This window comes from Nannobrachium achirus (genome assembly GCF_963921795.1).
Source record: "Nannobrachium achirus genome assembly, chromosome: 1".
Classification (NCBI taxonomy): Eukaryota; Metazoa; Chordata; class Actinopteri; order Myctophiformes; family Myctophidae; genus Nannobrachium; species Nannobrachium achirus.
Window position 1 is genome coordinate 72,835,676 of NC_137810.1, and position 21,883 is coordinate 72,857,558.

Consider the following 21,883-nt stretch of genomic DNA (forward strand, 5'->3'; position numbering starts at 1 on the left):
AAATACTGAGGGCTTTCAAAAGTAAAAAAGACCGTAAAAGGTCTTATTTGAGATGTTCCTTTTAGGCAGGGTGTTTAACTGGAGAACGGGGTAAGATGAACCACTTCGTGCTTATGTTGCCCTGGAAGCAAGAAAAAGTGAGCTGGCAGTAAATTCAAAACATCTAGACATATTTCAGGATGTCTGCTATCATTTGAAATTATAAGTAAGTGTCTATGACAAAGGACCATAAAAATATGACTTATTAAAAAAAAAGTGGTCATCTGGTTCAACTTGCCCCAGGTGAGGGGTAAGTTGATCCAGGTAAAGGGGTAAGTTGACCCATGTGATATTCTAAACTTTTAAGAGTTTAAACTTGAACAAAGAATGTATGTACTTATTAGAAATATTTGAATAACACATTTCCCTTTTACAAATAGTCTTATTTCCTTTCTTACGGTTATTTAAACCGTAAGAAAAACCATTAAAACCAATTAAATTAAGTTTGTTATTCAGAACCTTTTAACTCAGTTAGCGCCGGGCGACTTTACGAGCGACTAGTTCACTATGGCGTTTGGTGCCGAGCGACTCGGAGCGACTTTTATATAAAAGCATTGTTTAAGCTTTTAATATGTGTTTATAGACGGAGCGAAATGGTTAGCTTACCTCAGCTAATGTCCACACGTAAACCGTGAAAAAAAAGGATACGATTATGACGTCACCTTTAAACCAGGGCTTCCTGTTGACAACAGGCCTCTGCTAGCGTTAGCCTCAATGCAACCATCCGACCCTCACGTAGCTTCACTAGGTCGGATTTTGATTCTGAAACTTTCTGTGTGGCATCTATATACGTCCCGATGCCCATACCAATGGTGGTTTGAGACGATCAAGCACGAATTGAACAGTATTGAGCTGAAATGGTGACCGGCGGCCCGTCCATGTTAAGTCAATGAGGACCAAGTCAGCGTCTCATCCTGTTATGTGGATTTAAACAGGCTTAACATGGGACCATGTCAGTGTATGGTGTATGGTGGTCTCTAGTGGTCATCTGGTGGTATGGTATGGTGAACGTGCATTCGTTAAGGTGGTCTGGTTAAGGTGGTCTGGGGGGATACAAAATAGCTATTTCCTGGCGTTATAAGCGCACATTCATATTCATATTTTGGAAATCTGGCCCTGTATGAGTTAATATCTGCAATTATTAATATAATATTAAAAACTTCTCTTAAATTAGTGTATTCATCAAAATGAAAGATCATTCAGCATAAATTGAGTAGCAAAGACATAATACAAAATATGAATGGTGATTCACATAGTTCAATTTACCCCAAGGCATGTGGTTCATCTTGCCCCACGGCCACCATTTTGACAAAACCTGGCAAGCTTAATGCTTAAGGCTCATCTTTAGCTAAATGATTCACATAGTTTTATACATTGGGATATTACCAACATGCATGATATATAAGTTTAGACCTGGGTACATTTGCTTTAACATAAAAATCATTATACCATAAAAGTAAAAAATGTACTTCGACCAGCAAAAAACACTTTTTGGGGTAGAAATATGCTTTCCACTTTGCCCAGGTGTCTGTAAACTCCACAGCCAGGTGTAAATGATGTTTGCGTTCTTATTGTGGGGTCAAATGACAACTCATGTGTAGGCCTGGGGCGGTATGGACATTTTGTTACCGCGATTACCGTCTTCCCATTTACCGCCGGTACTGCGGTAATTACCGCACCCCCGTATCTATTAATTAAGGTTCGGCGATAAGCCAAAATATTGCAATCATCTTCCCAAAAGTCGCCTCTCCACAGTGGAGAGGCGACACCGCCTGACTGCCCGAGTTATACTTCTCCGTACAGCACAGCGGGTATGGCTTTCAAAGGAGCAGATATACAAGCTCACAACACATCGCATCCGCGACGCGTTCTGAGCTTTTAGATCTGCACTGTCGGGTTACCATAGTAACGTAGGCTAGCTACTTGGGCTTTTCAGACACAAACAGCTGTGTGAACAAACCAGAAGAGGAAGGGTAGTCAGATCGTGTACAGTGATTCTGTAAACTCACGTCACGTCTCAACTCTCAAATCGCAGTGATTGAGTGCTGCTATATACAGGTTTTAGTTACAAGACTTGACAGAAAAGGTCATAAAATCGCCGACGCGCCGCCGGATGGGGCACAACGTGCGACGCGGTGGAAAAAGTAAAATAGTTTCATTTTCGGTTTTAGTCCACGCGGCCCGCGCTCCGCCAGTAATCCGTATGAATAAAAAAATATATGCCACAACACAAGGTATGTATTAACATCCTTGTGTTGAGTGGATTACAGAGAAAGTTTATGCTGCTCCGTCATAGAGTTGTGCTCCGTACTCTCCTGCCCTGTGCACTGTGTGCAGGTCTGTGTCTGAGTGACATGTGGCTTCCAAATATGTGGTACACGGCCCAGAGCAGAGCGGCATGGAGCGCATGCGGTCCTCGCTTCTCCCCCGTTTTAAAACTCGCTTGTTTTCCAATAAAAAATAGACCTTTTTTTGTCTTTTTTACCGCGGTAAGCACACTGACACCGCGGTAGACCTCGGTATAGCACGGTACGGCGGTACGGCGGTTACCCTAACAACCACAACCAGAGGGAGCGCACACAATGACCTGATAACACAAATCCATAAGACAGATATGGGTAAATTCTCCTTCTACAACACTGCTACCCAGGTGTGGAATTCCTTGACTACCTCCCTTAAAACATGTAGCTCGCTGGCATCCTTCAAAACTGCCCTGAAAACTTACCTTTCATGAGGCCAGAGAAGGAGGTAGTTATCACTTCTCCCATAGACAGGTGAAAACTCACCTTTCAGGAGGCCAGAGAAGGAGGTATCACTTCTCCCATAGACAGGTGAAAACTCACCTTTCAGGAGGCCAGAGAAGGAGGTAGTTGTCACTTCTCCCATAGACAGGCCAGAAGTGAGCACCCCCACCTTTACCTTAGCCCCACCCCCTTGTTTCCCCAATCCTGTACATATAGTGTTTTTATAACTGTGATATTATTGAATGTTTTCTTTGCTTGCTATTTATTATGTCCATTAATTAAATACTGAGGGCTTTCAAAAATAAAAAAGACCGTAAAAGGTCTTATTTGAGATGTTCCTTTTAGGCAGGGTGTTTAACTGTACTTGTACTGTACTACATTTATATTGTATTGACTATACTTTTACTGTTCTCCATTTTTGTCTAACCAGTAAGACTCCCTAATCGGGAGATAAGCGGTCGTCAGGTCGCAGCATGATTTTAGGGCAAAATGTGTAGGAGCAGTGTCCAAAAATGTGATGGTGGCGCTATATGGGAAAGATCCATGTTGATGAGATGAGTGTAGACATACTGTGTACCGATTTGCGTGATTTTAGGGCAAAATCTGTAGGAGTAGTGTCCAAAAAAGTGTTTTAAAAAATCCACACACACAGTATGTCAATCCTCCTATTATACAATACACACTATGCAAACTTCTAATAAAGTCTTCAAACTATAACACTATACAATATACACAACGCTATAAAACAACAAAGTAATGTGACAATAATGTGCAAATAATGGATAAAAACAAGACACAGTCTAATAATCCCCTTTCAAGCTGTATTCATAGCAGTGGTTCTCAACCTTTTCAGGCTGTGAACCCCAAAATAATCATATTTGAACTGGAGAACTCAAAATAATCGTATTTGAACTGGAGACCCCAAAATAATCATATTTGAATCAGAGACCCCCAAAATAATCATATTTGAACTGGAGAACCCAAAATAATCGTATTTGAACTGGAGACCCCAAAATAATCGTATTTGAAATGGAGACCCCAAAATAATCATATTTGAATCGGGGGACCCCATACCCTGACTTGCAATGTAGTAGTTGAGGCATTACATTTAGTTTCACTTGGTTCCATATATACAGTAAATAGAGTGAACATAGAAGATCTACAAGCTGACAATGCCTTGAGATGTGAGGTGTTGTGAGCTTGTAGATCGGCTATTTTCAACATCCTTGCTTCTATTTGACAATCTGTCTAATTTGACCAATTCTTCCTTTTTTGTATAGTTTGTTGATTACCATTCACAGCGTCAGAATGGACACGTATGACAATAACGTTCATCAAACGGAAACAAAGAACGTTCAGTTCACATTCGCCCAAAATATGAACGTGTTCATGAACGATCGTTCATTGAGCGTGTTCGGGTACAACCCTGATATTATGTACACTCATGTTGATCTACTGTATGGCTCTATTTTAATACATTTTACTGCTTTCCAGTGATATTTTATCACAATGTTTTTCCTGTTACTTCAAGATCTTTCATTCACATGATCATTGTATGAATATTGTTGTGATTCCAGAAGTGTTGACCACAGAGCAGAGTCTCCAACACCCAGCTGTGTGTCTATGAAGAGTGACGCGTCTATGGGAATACCTCCTGTCTTCAGTGAACCTGGACCTCCACACACACAGTATGTCAATCCTCTAGAGGTTCTTAAACTGTAGCTTACTGTATGTTGTAGCCGCGGGTGAAGAGAAACACTCCCATTTCTAGTGATATTTTATCAGAGAACAAGAACACGATTCCTGAGCAGAATCTCCACTTTTGTCAACAAAAGTGCCCTCAGGACTCTTGCTGGGGCCCTCATTCAGTCCCACTTTGACTACGCTTTTACCTCATGGTACTCCAACATCAAAGAATCACTAAAGACTAAGCTCCAAACCTCTCAAAACAAACTGATTCGGCTACTTCTCAACCTGGGGCCCATGACCCATGTTTCTCCCACACATTTTGCTAGCCTAAGATGGCTCTGCGTTGAAGACAGAGTTAAACAACTAAACATGGGAGTGACTTTAAAAAATAGTCAACGCAAATCTGCCCTCCATCCCCTAAGTACCTGCATATCTGACCAAACATCTCCAAAAGGTTATCGACACCCACTACACCAGAGGGAGCGCGCACAATGATCTGATAACACAAACCCATAAGACAAATATGGGTACATTTTCCTTCTACAACACTGCCACCCAGGTGTGGAATTCCTTGACTACCTCCCTTAAAACATGTAGCTCGCTGGCATCCTTCAAACTGACCTGAAAACTCACCTTTCAGGAGGCCAGAGAAGGACGTAGTTATCACTTCTCCCATAGACAGGTGAAAACTCACCTTTCAGGAGGCCCGAGAAGGAGGTAGTTGTCACTTCTCCCATAGACAGGTGAAAACTCACCTTTCAGGAGGCCAGAGAAGGAGGTAGTTATCACTTCTCCCATAGACAGGTGAAAACTCACCTTTCAGGAGGCCAGAGAAGGAGGTAGTTATCACTTCTCCCATAGACAGGTGAAAACTCACCTTTCAGGAGGCCAGAGAAGGAGGTAGTTATCACTTCTCCCATAGACAGGTGAAAACTCACCTTTCAGAAGGCCAGAGAAGGAGGTAGTTATCACTTCTCCCATAGACAGGTGAAAACTCAACCTTTCAGGAGGCCAGAGAAGGAGGTAGTTATCACTTCTCCCATAGACAGGTGAAAACTCACCTTTCAGGAGGCCAGAGAAGGAGGTAGTTATCACTTCTCCCATAGACAGGTGAAAACTCACCTTTCAGGAGGCCAGAGAAGGAGGTAGTTGTCACTTCTCCCATAGACAGGCCAGAAGTGAGCACCCTAACCTTTACCTTAGCCCCACCCCCTTGTTTCCACAATCCTGTACAAATAGTGTTTTTATAACTGTGATATTATTGAATGTTTTCTTTGCTTGCTATTCATTATGTCCATGAATTAAATACTGAGGGCTTTCATCCTAAAAAAGACTGTAAAAGTTTGAGATGTTCCTTTTAGGCAGGGTGTTTAACTGTACTTGTACTGTACTACATTTATATTGTGTTGACTATACTTTTACCGTTCTCCATTTTGTCTAATAAAATAATCAATCACAATGTTTTTCCTATTACTTCAACATGGAGTTTTAATCTCTTGTAAAATGCAATGTAACAATACAGAATCTATAACAAACAGACTCTTTCATTCACATGATCATTGTATGAATATTGTTGTGATTCCAGAAGTGTTGACCACAGAGCAGAGTCTCCAACACCCAGCTGTGTGTCTATGAAGAGTGACTGGTCTATGGGAATACCTCCTGTCTTCAGTGAACCTGGACCTCCACACACACAGTATGTCAATCCTCCTGAGCTTCTTAAACTGTAGCTTACTGTATGTGGGAGCCACGGGTGAAGAGAAACACTCCCATTTCTAGTGATATTTTATCAGAGAACAAGAACAAGATTCCTGGGCAGAATCCCATAGGCAGGTGAAAACTCACCTTGCAGGAGGCCAGAGAAGGAGGTAGTTGTCACTTCTCCCATAGACAGGTGAAAACTCACCTTTCAGGAGGCCAGAGAAGGAGGTAGTTATCACTTCTCCCATAGACAGGTGAAAACTCACCTTTCAGAAGGCCAGAGAAGGAGGTAGTTATCACTTCTCCCATAGACAGGTGAAAACTCAACCTTTCAGGAGGCCAGAGAAGGAGGTAGTTATCACTTCTCCCATAGACAGGTGAAAACTCAACCTTTCAGGAGGCCAGAGAAGGAGGTAGTTATCACTTCTCCCATAGACAGGTGAAAACTCACCTTTCAGGAGGCCAGAGAAGGAGGTAGTTATCACTTCTCCCATAGACAGGTGAAAACTCACCTTTCAGGAGGCCAGAGAAGGAGGTAGTTGTCACTTCTCCCATAGACAGGCCAGAAGTGAGCAGAGCACCCCCACCTTTACCTTAGCCCCACCCCCTTGTTTCCCCAATCCTGTACATATAGTGTTTTTATAACTGTGATATTATTGAATGTTTTCTTTGCTTGCTATTTATTATGTCCACAAATTAAATACTGAGGGCTTTCAAAAATAAAAAAGACCGTAAAAGGTCTTATTTGAGATGTTCCTTTTAGGCAGGGTGTTTAACTGTACTTGTACTGTACTACATGTATATTGTATTGACTATACTTTTACTGTTCTCCATTTTTGTCGAACCAGTAAGACTCCCTAATCGGGAGATAAGCGACCGTCAGGTCGCAGCGTGATTTTAGGGCAAAATGTGTAGGAGCAGTGTCCAAAAATGTGATGGTGGCGCTATATGGGAAAGATCCATGTTGATGAGATGAGTGTAGACATACTGTGTACCGATTTGCGTGATTTTAGGGCAAAATCTGTAGGAGTAGTGTCCAAAAAAGTGTTTTAAAAAATCCACACACACAGTATGTCAATCCTCCTATTATACAATACACACTATGCAAACTTCTAATAAAGTCTTCAAACTATAACACTATACAATATACACAACGCTATAAAACAACAAAGTAATGTGACAATAATGTGCAAATAATGGATAAAAACAAGACACAGTCTAATAATCCCCTTTCAAGCTGTATTCATAGCAGTGGTTCTCAACCTTTTCAGGCTGTGAACCCCAAAATAATCATATTTGAACTGGAGAACTCAAAATAATCGTATTTGAACTGGAGACCCCAAAATAATCATATTTGAATCAGAGACCCCCAAAATAATCATATTTGAACTGGAGAACCCAAAATAATCGTATTTGAACTGGAGACCCCAAAATAATCGTATTTGAAATGGAGATCCCAAAATAATCATATTTGAATCGGGGGACCCCATACCCTGACTTGCAATGTAGTAGTTGAGGCATTACATTTAGTTTCACTTGGTTCCATATAAATAGAGTGAACATAGAAGATCTACAAGCTGACAATGCCTTGAGATGTGAGGTGTTGTGAGCTTGTAGATCGGCTATTTTCAACATCCTTGCTTCTATTTGACAATCTGTCTAATTTGACCAATTCTTCCTTTTTTGTATAGTTTGTTGATTACCATTCACAGCGTCAGAATGGACACGTATGACAATAACGTTCATCAAACGGAAACAAAGAACGTTCAGTTCACATTCGCCCAAAATATGAACGTGTTCATGAACGATCGTTCATTGAGCGTGTTCGGGTACAACCCTGATATTATGTACACTCATGTTGATCTACTGTATGGCTCTATTTTAATACATTTTACTGCTTTCCAGTGATATTTTATCACAATGTTTTTCCTGTTACTTCAAGATCTTTCATTCACATGATCATTGTATGAATATTGTTGTGATTCCAGAAGTGTTGACCACAGAGCAGAGTCTCCAACACCCAGCTGTGTGTCTATGAAGAGTGACGCGTCTATGGGAATACCTCCTGTCTTCAGTGAACCTGGACCTCCACACACACAGTATGTCAATCCTCTAGAGGTTCTTAAACTGTAGCTTACTGTATGTTGTAGCCGCGGGTGAAGAGAAACACTCCCATTTCTAGTGATATTTTATCAGAGAACAAGAACACGATTCCTGAGCAGAATCTCCACTTTTGTCAACAAAAGTGCCCTCAGGACTCTTGCTGGGGCCCTCATTCAGTCCCACTTTGACTACGCTTTTACCTCATGGTACTCCAACATCAAAGAATCACTAAAGACTAAGCTCCAAACCTCTCAAAACAAACTGATTGGGCTACTTCTCAACCTGGGGCCCATGACCCATGTTTCTCCCACACATTTTGCTAGCCTAAGATGGCTCTGCGTTGAAGACAGAGTTAAACAACTAAACATGGGAGTGACTTTAAAAAATAGTCAACGCAAATCTGCCCTCCATCCCCTAAGTACCTGCATATCTGACCAAACATCTCCAAAAGGTTATCGACACCCACTACACCAGAGGGAGCGCGCACAATGATCTGATAACACAAACCCATAAGACAAATATGGGTACATTTTCCTTCTACAACACTGCCACCCAGGTGTGGAATTCCTTGACTACCTCCCTTAAAACATGTAGCTCGCTGGCATCCTTCAAACTGCCCTGAAAACTCACCTTTCAGGAGGCCAGAGAAGGAGGTAGTTATCACTTCTCCCATAGACAGGTGAAAACTCACCTTTCAGGAGGCCCGAGAAGGAGGTAGTTGTCACTTCTCCCATAGACAGGTGAAAACTCACCTTTCAGGAGGCCAGAGAAGGAGGTAGTTATCACTTCTCCCATAGACAGGTGAAAACTCACCTTTCAGGAGGCCAGAGAAGGAGGTAGTTATCACTTCTCCCATAGACAGGTGAAAACTCACCTTTCAGGAGGCCAGAGAAGGAGGTAGTTATCACTTCTCCCATAGACAGGTGAAAACTCACCTTTCAGAAGGCCAGAGAAGGAGATAGTTATCACTTCTCCCATAGACAGGTGAAAACTCAACCTTTCAGGAGGCCAGAGAAGGAGGTAGTTATCACTTCTCCCATAGACAGGTGAAAACTCAACCTTTCAGGAGGCCAGAGAAGGAGGTAGTTATCACTTCTCCCATAGACAGGTGAAAACTCACCTTTCAGGAGGCCAGAGAAGGAGGTAGTTATCACTTCTCCCATAGACAGGTGAAAACTCACCTTTCAGGAGGCCAGAGAAGGAGGTAGTTGTCACTTCTCCCATAGACAGGCCAGAAGTGAGCACCCTAACCTTTACCTTAGCCCCACCCCCTTGTTTCCACAATCCTGTACAAATAGTGTTTTTATAACTGTGATATTATTGAATGTTTTCTTTGCTTGCTATTCATTATGTCCATGAATTAAATACTGAGGGCTTTCATCCTAAAAAAGACTGTAAAAGTTTGAGATGTTCCTTTTAGGCAGGGTGTTTAACTGTACTTGTACTGTACTACATTTATATTGTGTTGACTATACTTTTACCGTTCTCCATTTTGTCTAATAAAATAATCAATCACAATGTTTTTCCTATTACTTCAACATGGAGTTTTAATCTCTTGTAAAATGCAATGTAACAATACAGAATCTATAACAAACAGACTCTTTCATTCACATGATCATTGTATGAATATTGTTGTGATTCCAGAAGTGTTGACCACAGAGCAGAGTCTCCAACACCCAGCTGTGTGTCTATGAAGAGTGACTGGTCTATGATAATACCTCCTGTCTTCAGTGAACCTGGACCTCCACACACACAGTATGTCAATCCTCCTGAGCTTCTTAAACTGTAGCTTACTGTATGTGGGAGCCACGGGTGAAGAGAAACACTCCCATTTCTAGTGATATTTTATCAGAGAACAAGAACAAGATTCCTGGGCAGAATCCCATAGGCAGGTGAAAACTCACCTTGCAGGAGGCCAGAGAAGGAGGTAGTTGTCACTTCTCCCATAGACAGGTGAAAACTCACCTTTCAGGAGGCCAGAGAAGGAGGTAGTTATCACTTCTCCCATAGACAGGTGAAAACTCACCTTTCAGAAGGCCAGAGAAGGAGGTAGTTATCACTTCTCCCATAGACAGGTGAAAACTCAACCTTTCAGGAGGCCAGAGAAGGAGGTAGTTATCACTTCTCCCATAGACAGGTGAAAACTCAACCTTTCAGGAGGCCAGAGAAGGAGGTAGTTATCACTTCTCCCATAGACAGGTGAAAACTCACCTTTCAGGAGGCCAGAGAAGGAGGTAGTTATCACTTCTCCCATAGACAGGTGAAAACTCACCTTTCAGGAGGCCAGAGAAGGAGGTAGTTGTCACTTCTCCCATAGACAGGCCAGAAGTGAGCAGAGCACCCCCACCTTTACCTTAGCCCCACCCCCTTGTTTCCCCAATCCTGTACATATAGTGTTTTTATAACTGTGATATTATTGAATGTTTTCTTTGCTTGCTATTTATTATGTCCACAAATTAAATACTGAGGGCTTTCAAAAATAAAAAAGACCGTAAAAGGTCTTATTTGAGATGTTCCTTTTAGGCAGGGTGTTTAACTGTACTTGTACTGTACTACATGTATATTGTATTGACTATACTTTTACTGTTCTCCATTTTTGTCGAACCAGTAAGACTCCCTAATCGGGAGATAAGCGACCGTCAGGTCGCAGCGTGATTTTAGGGCAAAATGTGTAGGAGCAGTGTCCAAAAATGTGATGGTGGCGCTATATGGGAAAGATCCATGTTGATGAGATGAGTGTAGACATACTGTGTACCGATTTGCGTGATTTTAGGGCAAAATCTGTAGGAGTAGTGTCCAAAAAAGTGATTTAAAAAATCGGCCTGAAGGTGGCGCTAAATGGGACAGATCCATGTTGATGACATGAGTGTAGACATACTGTGTACCGATTTGCGTGATTTTTGGCCAAAGATTGTAGGAGCTGTGTCCATAAATGTGTTTTGCAAGAACTGGCCTCATGGTGGCGCTATAAGAGGGTCATGTGAGAATTGATGCTGGTTGTGGTTTGGCAGGCAAGGAGTGTGTGTGCAAAATTTGGCATGGATCGGGGCAACGGTTGCGGAGATATGAGCAGGGGAAAAGTGTGACGTGTGATGTGTGACAGACAGACAGACAGACAGACAGACAGACAGACAGACAGACAGCTGGTCGAGGTTTTAACAATACAGAATCTATAACAAACAGACTCTTTCATTCACAATGATCATTGTATGAATATTGTTGTGATTCCAGAAGTCTTCACCACAGAGCAGAGTCTCCAACACCCAGCTGTGTGTCTATGAAGAGTGACTGGTCTATGGGAACACCTCCTGTCTTCAGTGAACCTGGACCTCCACACACACAGTATGTCAATCCTCCTATTATACAATACACTCTATGCAAACTTCTAATAAAGTCTTCAAACTATAACACTATACAATATACACAACGCTATAAAACAACAAAGTAATGTGACAATAATTTGCAAATAATGGATAAAAACAAGACACAGTCTAATAATCCCCTTTCAAGCTGTATTCATAGCAGTGGTTCTCAACCTTTTCAGGCCGTGAACCCCAAAATAATCATATTTGAATCGGAGACCCCCAAAATAATCATATTTGAAGTGGAGAACTCAAAATAATCGTATTTGAACTGGAGACCCCAAAATAATCATATTTGAATCAGAGACCCCCAAAATAATCATATTTGAACTGGAGAACCCAACATAATCGTATTTGAACTGGAGACCCCAAAATAATCGTATTTGAAATGGAGACCCCAAAATAATCATATTTGAATCGGGGGACCCCATACCCTGACTTGCAATGTAGTAGTTGAGGCATTACATTTAGTTTCACTTGGTTCCATATATACAGTAAATAGAGTGAACATAGAAGATCTACAAGCTGACAATGCCTTGAGATGTGAGTGTTGTGAGCTTGTAGATCGGCTATTTTCAACATCCTTGCTTCTATTTGACAATCTGTCTAATTTGACCAATTCTTCCTTTTTTGTATAGTTTGTTGATTACCATTCACAGCGTCAGAATGGACACGTATGACAATAACGTTCATCAAACGGAAACAAAGAACGTTCAGTTCACATTCGCCCCAAAATATGAACGTGTTCATGAACGATCGTTCATTGAGCGTGTTCGGGTACAACCCTGATATTATGTACACTCATGTTGATCTACTGTATGGCTCTATTTTAATACATTTTACTGCTTTCCAGTGATATTTTATCACAATGTTTTTCCTGTTACTTCAAGATGGAGTTTTACTCTCTTGTAAAATACAATGTAACAATACAGAATCTATAACAAACAGACTCTTTCATTCACATGATCATTGTATGAATATTGTTGTGATTCCAGAAGTGTTGACCACAGAGCAGAGTCTCCAACACCCAGCTGTGTGTCTATGAAGAGTGACGCGTCTATGGGAATACCTCCTGTCTTCAGTGAACCTGGACCTCCACACACACAGTATGTCAATCCTCTAGAGGTTCTTAAACTGTAGCTTACTGTATGTTGTAGCCGCGGGTGAAGAGAAACACTCCCATTTCTAGTGATATTTTATCAGAGAACAAGAACACGATTCCTGAGCAGAATCTCCACTTTTGTCAACAAAAGTGCCCTCAGGACTCTTGCTGGGGCCCTCATTCAGTCCCACTTTGACTACGCTTTTACCTCATTACCTCATGGTACTCCAACATCAAGGAATCACTAAAGACTAAGCTCCAAACCTCTCAAAACAAACTGATTGGGCTACTTCTCAACCTGGGGCCCATGACCCATGTTTCTCCCACACATTTTGCTAGCCTAAGATGGCTCTGCGTTGAAGACAGAGTTAAACAACTAAACATGGGAGTGACTTTAAAAAATAGTCAACGCAAATCTGCCCTCCATCCCCTAAGTACCTGCATATCTGACCAAACATCTCCAAAAGGTTATCGACACCCACTACACCAGAGGGAGCGCGCACAATGATCTGATAACACAAACCCATAAGACAAATATGGGTACATTTTCCTTCTACAACACTGCCACCCTAGCCTCGTACCCGCCCCTCTTCCAGAAACCATTTCATGTGTTTCTCGCAAGAGAGTCTGGAATGATTGGAATGTAGGCTGGTTATAAGTCCGCAGAAGTCTGACGGCCCAATCAGCGTCGGCCCTCGGGGGCTCTGTGATTGACAGCGCACCAAAGCCAATGAGGGCTTTGATGACGTTTCTACACAGCGACCGACTCTCTCCCTTGATCATAACAAGATGGCGGCGCTCAGCAGCGGATCTGTCGGTAACATTAACGTTAATATAAAAAAAGCTATTACTGACGTTATTGCAGAAATAGACACAATAAACGAACTTAAACAGGAGCAGGAGAATGCACTTGTGGAGTTTCTCAGTGGAGAAGACGTTTTTGCTGTTCTTCCAACCGGATTTGGCAAAAGCTTGATCTATCAACTTGCACCTTTGGTGACAAAGAAATTATCCCCGGCCATCAACCCAATTTTCATTGTCGTTTCGCCACTCACCGAACTCATGAAGGACCAGATAAAAGAAGCAGAACAACTCGGAATCACGGCTGTGCGGCTTGGTGATGATGATCACAGCGATGCGGACATTGAACAGGGACGCTACCAGCTTGTTTTCGGCAGTCCAGAGAACTGGTTGTTGAATAAAAAGTGGCGAAATATGTTGGCCGATCCCGTCTATCGCGAAAACCTCAAGGGAATAGTCGTAGACGAAGTCCACTGCACCTACAGATGGTAAATCTAAACATTTTCTATACTGTGTAACAAGTTATAATTGTTTTGTGTGTCATTGGTTGTAGTAGACTAGCCTGGTCACTCTGGTAGCTCCCTCTGTATTTGTGTGTGTGTGTGTGTGTGTATATATATATATATATATATATATATATATATATATATATATATATATATATATATATATATATAAACCCACTAACCCACTCTAGTCTACAAATAATTTAGGCCCAGTTATCTGTGAAAACATGTGGAAGATTAACCAGCTTCATTGTGTGTACATGCTAAATAAAACACTGTCTGCTATTTCTATATTAATTTCAGGGGACAAGGTAAAGACGGAAAGCCTGCCTTCAGAGAGAGCTTTGCAAAGCTTGGAGAACTCCGATCCATTGCAAAACAAAGTGAGTAAGATTGGCCCTGTAGTGGCTTAAATGTAATTACATTGTCTTGGTCATGTTCGTTTGTTCTATTTGTTTTGTTCGGTCTCTCATCTAGTAGCGTGTTAAACCAGACGGTCATGTTATGGTTTTACCAGGTTAATCTATTGTTAGCAATTTTATTTAATTGTTTTTTTCTGTCTTGTAGTTTAGAGGCTCTCAACCTTTTCAGCCCGCAACCTCTGGGGACCCCCCCACCCTGACAAGCACTAAGAATAGAGGAATTACAGTTAGTATAACACAGCTATTGTGAAATTAACCTATTTTCACAATGTCTCTCTATTACATTTGGCCAATGTTTAATTTCTCATTTTAGAGGTATTAAAAAGTACTTAATAAATTGTCAATTATAAATGTGCATAAACCCTCTAGTCTTTACACTTACACTTTATGTTGGTTTGGTCTGTTGAGAGAAAAAACAGTGTTGGACATTAAGTTAATCATCTGGGGGGACCCACAGGTTGAGAACCACTGTTGTAGTTTGCCATTGTACTGTTCTGCAATAAATAGCTGTTTTGTGACAACAGTTATGATCAATAAAATAAACATGGCATGTGTTCTATTCTTTTGTCTTGTTCAGATACACCAGTGTTGGCTCTGACAGCATCCGCAGACATGGCGTCCAGAAACAGAGTCATCAAAATTCTGCACATGGAGAAAGCAAAACGGCTGACCGTGAGCCCTAACAGAAGTAACATCAGACTAGGACTGGTCTCTCAACCAAAACTACAAAAACTACACTGTCTGGACTGGATAGTGGATGAGGTTCGAGCCAAGGCAACAGCGATGGCGCCGATCATCATCTACTGCCGTGCATTTAAGTCAGTAGGTGATGTGTACTGCTACCTAAAAGCGGAACTAGAGGATGATGCCTGGTTAGACAGAGACCCAGAGCAGAAGACGGAGACTCAACTGATTAGCATTTTCCATGCATACACATATCCAGAACTGAAGGACTATGTGATTCGTTCACTGAATGGACAGGGTAATTGCAGAGTGGTGGTTGCCACATCTGCCCTGGGTATGGGCCTCAACTTTCCCAACATCTCTCATGTGGTGATGTTTGGTCCACCAAACGACACAGAATCGATAGTCCAACAGGCTGGCAGGGCTGGGAGAAATGGACTGCAATCACACGCAGTTGTAATCAACACAAAACAGTCAATGCATGTGGATAAGGGGGTAAAAGAGGTAATGAAGACCAGCAAAGACGGCTGCTTCAGAAAAGCACTGTATAGTCCTTTTGAAGAGAATACCCAAAGTATTGAGCCAGGGCATCTCTGCTGTACATATTGTCATAAGTCTTGTTCATGTGATGCATCAGGTGTTTGTGTCGAACCTCTTCCCAGTTATGAGTTGCCGAAAAAGCAGTTTGTGCCTTTGAAGTCGAGGGAGGTCACACGCAATCAGAGAACCTTAATCAAGGACTTGTTAGAAAAGTACAAGAATGATTTGGTTGCCAACAAGCCATATCTCTTCACTAGCCAGGCACTTTGTACAGGATTTAGCAATCAGTTGATTGTTGCTGTTTTGGAAAATTGTGCGCACATTTTCGACCTAGACTACATTGTTAAACATCTTCCTGTCTTAAGCCACAAACATGCAAGGCACATATTGCAAGTGATCAATGATGTATTTCATGACATTGAAGATACGCTGCCTGCCTCTCCCCAGGATAGCTTTTGTGAACCAGATTTGTATTACCGTGGTTATTTTGATAAGAAAGATAACGATGCATACTGTGAATCCGACGAGGATTCAAATTCCAGCTCAGATGATGACAATTGAATTTTGCCTGAGCATCGAATATGCTCATTTGCCTTTGAGTCGCAATTTTGTACATTTCTTAATGCAAATGAATAAAAATCTCACTGTTTGATACTCAATTTTGTTTTTTCAATTGAGACTGCCAATAACTATGTTAATAGTGCTAGGAGTTCAGATGGTCCCCAGCAAAAAAAAGAGGATCCTTACATTTCCTGTTGGTTTTATTTCACACTCTCAAAAACAGAATTATTGTTAAACAGCAGCATTACATTTTCAAGAAGTCTTCACAATTAGAATGTAGAAAATGGTTTTGTTCAACGTCTCCATCTCTACTATGGTACAACAGCGTGTCATTTTGGACAAAATAAGTTTGGGGTCCGAGAGGCTAAATGCCTAATAATGGGAACTGATATGAAAAAGACTGCAAACCACCACAGATTTTGGTGCAGATAGGTATTAATCTTCAAATAAAGTTTATATTGGCATCTTTGAGCAATAGACAGAACACGACCTACAGCAGATCAATATGCTTTGTCTATTTATATGGCTCAATCTTAATGTAAGAATTTGAAGATGGAGTTCCCATATTATTTCATGGTTTGCAATAAATCTGGGGTGATTGACGTCAAGCAAGACCTCCTGTAATATTACTTTCCTAACTAATGAGCACCCATCAGATGGTTCTCAAACTTTTTGGGCTTCAATAATGTAAGAAATGATTACATTTTCTCTGAAGTACCTCTTTCTACCCCTAGATGTACACGTTCCCCCATTTGATAGAAACTGAGAAGCCATCAGATCCAAAGCCTGGTGAACAATTCTTTTGTAAAGTTAGTGCTCTAGCCATTGAGTTTACAATCTAAAGTACACATACTCAACTCAACTATGAAGTTGCTGTATCAACTCAATAGCGCTTTATGAAAAAGAATTACAAGTTGTGGTTGAAATAATTTTTATTTGAGAAATAAACAAGTAATTATAATCTTAAAAATAACATTTACATGTGTACAAATAAAATAAATGATTATGGACAAATGGCACTTTCTGAGCTGTGCATATCTACAGTAAATGGCCCCGTACAAGCAGTTAAGCCATTAAAACTAGGAAAGCATCGGTCTTTCACCATTTTACATAGGCCAATCAAAAATAGCAGATATAAAAACTCACAGTGTGTCACTTTGTGCTGCACTGCAAGCTTTTACATCTGCTATTTTTGAACAATTTGAAAATGAACTCCAGTGGAGTTAGGTGGTTTTGACCGAAGGGCTTTTTACTAATTTGCATTGGTTCAATATTATTTGAAACAACACACAGACAAAGGTGTTCAATAGCACATATTTATGAAGAAGAAAAAAAAAAGGATTGAGCTGGTTTGGCATAAAGTGTGGAGTAAGGAGGTTTTGTCCCAAGCACTTTTTTACTTCTTTACACTTTCCATTTTGTTTCAATATTATTTTAACCAACACACAGACATAAAGGGTGTTCAATAGCACATATTTATGAAAACAGTTAGTTGGTTAGGCAGAAAGTGTGGAGTTGAGGTTTTGTCCCAAGCACTTTTTGCCATTTTCCATTTTGTTTCAAAATTATTTAACCCAACACTCAGCTGTAAAGTGCGGTCAATAGCCCTTATTTATGCCAAAAAATCTAAACCTCGAAAATAGAGTTAAGAGGTTTTGGCCAGACAGGGACAACATGTGAAATGGGAGACAAAATAACTGGTTTCAAACTGGATTCTTTCTAAATTCGATCAGTTTAAGAAGCATCCACTCAACAAATTTGGCCCAATCTAATTTGGAATAGATGTTCTGGTCAAAACCAGGGAAGGCCTTGAATTCTCTGCCGGGATGACTTGCGAAGAGCTCTCCTTCCATTGCCACCTCTGCAAGTGTTAGGATTTCCTTGGTCTGGTCAGGTGTGCGATGCTTGCCACTTTGCCTTGCCACTCTCAGCTCCTTGTCTGTGGCATCCAGCAAGGGCTTGAGGACACCGATGGACCTACTAATTCTGTCAGCAGATCGCTCTTTCATGTTTGAACCAAGGCCCTTCAAAAATGACTTGAGGAAATTATTCAAATGTTCCAGATGCAAGTCTAGGCTCAGGTTATTTCCTTTTCCCCCCCTGGTGTTCCAGAACCGGTTCCATTTGAGGCTGTGGGCCAACTTGGGTGGAAGAGTGGCATTCACTTGGACTGATTGCAGGAAGACACTGTAGGCATAGTTGGTGTGCCCATATGCCTTATAAATAGGAAGGGCCACCCTATACAGCCTCAGTAGTCTCTCACCATCTCCTTCCTTCACTGCATCTCGGAGGCTTAGCAATAAAAACCCAAAGCTTAATCTTGCCTCCGAATGCTCTTTTTTGTGGTCCCTGTTGGAGGTGGGTGAGGAGATGGGTAGATCTGGTTGTAGCTGGAGGTCGTGGGATTTGCGCTCATGTGTGTCACGGGCCTTGCTGTATTTGTAGGTCTTTGAGCATCCTTCAAAGCGGCACCTAAGCTGTTTCTGTGGAGACAACAGTGTGAGAATTAAAAGAGAGACATTGGACTATAGTGTACTGTGACTACTAAGACAGGTGGTGGGACAAACATGGTATTGTCAAACGGTGCATTTTCCTTTAGTTGTGTGATTTAAAAGTAAGGAAGGTTGCAATAATATCTTAAAAAGTATGGTTAGCATATTTTTCAGGACAGTTTACATACATACATTAGCCTAGTAAAGCACTAACTTACGTTATCGAGGAGGATTCCAAAAGATCTCTTGAGAATAAATGAGAATTCAGAAGGGCGGTTTACGAGATATACATGCATGCATACATACATTCAGTCTACACAGCACAGCCTCATCTACAAAGGCGTACAAATAAAATACAATCATGCAAACGTTTAAATACCTTAGGTGGTGGTTTTTCGGCAAAAAGCTCAGTGGGAACGGCAAACTGGTCACTCATGTTGAAGCTGTCCACAACTAGAGCTACTGTATCGTGCAACCAGGTCCTCTGCTCCTCTGCATCCTCTGAGTTCCTTATGTGGTCCGGAATGAATCCCTCTGGGACTTCTGTTAACGGTAATGGTAAAAGGAAAAAACACTGTCTTTATGGAAATAATTTTCCTGGCTTTAGCCAGAATGATAACATGGATTTACTCACACGTTCCTCCACGGTATCAGTCTGGACTTCGCCCATAGGGAGTGAGTATGGGAAAGTGACAGCGGTGTTCGGTTGAAACAGTTTCTCATACTCTCTCCCTATGGGTCGAAGTCCAGACAGATACCGTGGAGGAACGTGTGAGTGAATCCATGTTATCAATCTGGCTAAAGCCAGACTAGTAAATAATTATTACCTGTAAATACACATTTTGAATTAAAATATGAACTGACAAAATACTATACCAGTAACATCCTTCAGCTTAAAACGGGTCATTGCTGCCGCCAGGAAAAGTGCCGTCGTGTCAAGCTCTATGAACTGTTTGTATGCATTAAATGCAGTACGGGGGCCCTTCTTTGCATTACTGCACCTAAGAAATATTAACAGTTTGTTATGATTAACATTGCACTATGCTAGCCTTGCAAACCACTGCATTTTCAGGCAGTTGATGGTCTACGAGACTAGCACTTTACTGTGCCTCTCTCCCTTACAGACACACACACAAACAGTAATAAAATGAAAAAGAATAAACGAACCAGTTGAAACTTTTCATACCGAGCCTTAATTCATGTTGGCCTGGCGTTCACTGGAGAAAGGACTACAGACACACACACACACACACAGTAATAAAATGAAAAAGAATAAACTAACCAGTTGAAACTTTTCATACCGAGCCTTAATTCATGTTGGCCTGGCGTTCACTGGAGAAAGGACGACCCACAACACACACACACACACACACACACACACACACACACACACACACACACACACACACACACACACACACACACACACACACACACACAATGAAAAAGAATAAACTAACCAGTTGAAACTTTTCATACCGAGCCTTAATTCATGTTGGCCTGGCGTTCACTGGAGAAAGGCAACAAGCGTATCTCTCACATCTCACAATCTCTCTTTCACACTCACTCACACACACACACACACACGCGTGCGCGCAAACACACAACACACACACACCCACACGCGTGCGCGCAAACACACATGCACATGCAAAATTCATGGGGGCCGGTGTGCACTGCAGAACAAACAGACAGAACATACAGTTAAAAAACAGGTGAAGACAGAGATTACATTAATGGTATTTTTGAATATGACTGGTTACATTTTGAGTGCAATGCTTTTACAAACCTGAGCCTGTTCATGTTGGAGACCAAGGTACCTTGGTCTTTGGCAGATGCATCATCAAAGAAGATCTTGTGATATATCTGAATGACATTTTATATTACTTTACACCATAGCAGAAACAACTTTAAAGATTCTATGCCATTAGTTAGTTATTTCCAAATCATTAGAATGCTTAGGTTATATTCTTTAATGCATTTTTAAATGTTAATCAAACATGGTGGTTCAAATTGCATCAACATCTTATTTTTGTGCACCACACTTCTGTGTAGCAAAATGATATTCAGGGACAGCCCAAACTTTTATTTTAGTATTAGACCAATTAAAATTGTCTTACTTCAAAAAGGTTTCTGATAGCGTGCCAGTCTTCAAACTTGAAAACCATTCCTTCAAGTCTTTTTTCAGGTGATGGTCCATTTGCGTAGGTTTTCTGTATGTTGCGACTGGCACTCTCAGTTAGCCTGTCACCTCCAACCAGGATCGTTGACACGCCATCCTTGCCCTCTGGAACATAGCTACAAAATATACAAGGCTGTTATCACACCATCCAGTAACATCATCGGTCTCTCTTTCCCTCTTAAACACTCACACAATTCATATTTTAAAGTACTTACTTTCTATGGATATGATGAAGAATGTCTGTCAGGTCACTAGTCTGGTTCTCATTTTTAAATAAGAGACCAAGGGGATGCTATGAAGACACAATATATTGATCATAATCAAAATATAAAACAGGTTTAGGTCTATAGCCATACAAAGAGACAGTTAAGGGCAATTACATTGTTTCACAGCACTTACATGGGTGGAGGCCTTTGTCATGTTCTCAGAATACTCGTGTGGAATGTGACTGATCACAACATCACTTAAGGGCTTGAGGGCGTCCAGATGTTGGGTGAGTATTCTGGCTCCGAGGGCAACAAACTCCCTTCGCATGGTGTATTGAGTGTCATGGTCAGGCAGAGAATTCAGAATTTCATACTCTTCGAGTGCGACAGACTGTGGTGGTCTCTCGTTGCTGAGGTGGTGGGTAGGTACTCTGTCTTCCACAGCCATGTGGTGAGTCCAGTGTATGGATTTGTTGGTTTGATCTATTGACTGATAGTGTGTGGTCACGGTGAAGTCCAGATTGTCAAAGATTATTGAATAGCTGGGTGGTGGCTGGATGGTTGTGTCCAGGTTTGCTGGTGGTGATGCAGGTTTTGATGATGGCAAGACATTGTCATCTTCATCAGACATCAATAAACTGAAATCCAGTTTTTTGATGGTCTGCTGTTGTGAAGTGCTTGCAGTAGCTGGTCCCACCTCCATGTCTGGGATGTCCTCTGTGACACTTGACGCTTTTGATGCTGAAGTG

General features: G+C 41.3%; 3 protein-coding genes across 4 annotated transcripts in view; 1 reads left to right on the forward strand and 2 right to left on the reverse strand.

The window, feature by feature from the left end:
- The window catches only part of LOC308289759 (protein NLRC3-like), a gene marked incomplete at both ends in the record, with an annotated part of 53,663 nt that extends 38,511 nt beyond the window's left edge, over window positions 1–15,152 (forward strand). Inside the window, one exon of the mRNA XM_080731510.1 lies at window positions 15,047–15,152. Within this exon, the coding sequence (XP_080587636.1) occupies window positions 15,047–15,152 (106 nt within the window). The remainder of the gene's footprint in view (window positions 1–15,046) is intronic.
- Window positions 15,153–17,283: 2,131 nt separating this feature from the next.
- Window positions 17,284–20,298, reverse strand: LOC308293414 (uncharacterized protein). 2 transcript variants are annotated; one of them, XM_080735924.1, is made up of 5 exons: window positions 20,207–20,298; window positions 19,933–19,975; window positions 19,623–19,747; window positions 19,126–19,289; window positions 17,284–18,737 (listed from the first exon to the last, which is right to left on the reverse strand). In XM_080735924.1, exons 3-5 carry the CDS (start codon window positions 19,651–19,653, stop codon window positions 17,958–17,960), a joined length of 975 nt encoding a protein of 324 aa, XP_080592050.1. In that variant the 5' UTR covers window positions 19,654–19,747; window positions 19,933–19,975; window positions 20,207–20,298; the 3' UTR covers window positions 17,284–17,957. The 2 variants fall into 2 exon arrangements, with proteins under 2 accessions (XP_080592050.1, XP_080592049.1); XM_080735923.1 differs by lacking the exon at window positions 20,207–20,298 and having other exon boundaries at window positions 19,914–20,089.
- Window positions 20,299–20,335: 37 nt separating this feature from the next.
- LOC308293411 (uncharacterized protein) overlaps window positions 20,336–21,883 on the reverse strand; it is a 4,459-nt gene continuing 2,911 nt past the window's right edge. The window contains exons 4-8 of the mRNA XM_080735908.1: window positions 21,328–21,883; window positions 21,144–21,220; window positions 20,867–21,044; window positions 20,536–20,612; window positions 20,336–20,422 (exon numbers count right to left, since the gene is read on the reverse strand). The exon at window positions 21,328–21,883 is cut by the window's right edge and continues 16 nt beyond it. Coding sequence (XP_080592034.1) covers window positions 20,404–20,422; window positions 20,536–20,612; window positions 20,867–21,044; window positions 21,144–21,220; window positions 21,328–21,883 — 907 coding nt within the window. The 3' untranslated portion in view covers window positions 20,336–20,403. The remainder of the gene's footprint in view (window positions 20,423–20,535; window positions 20,613–20,866; window positions 21,045–21,143; window positions 21,221–21,327) is intronic.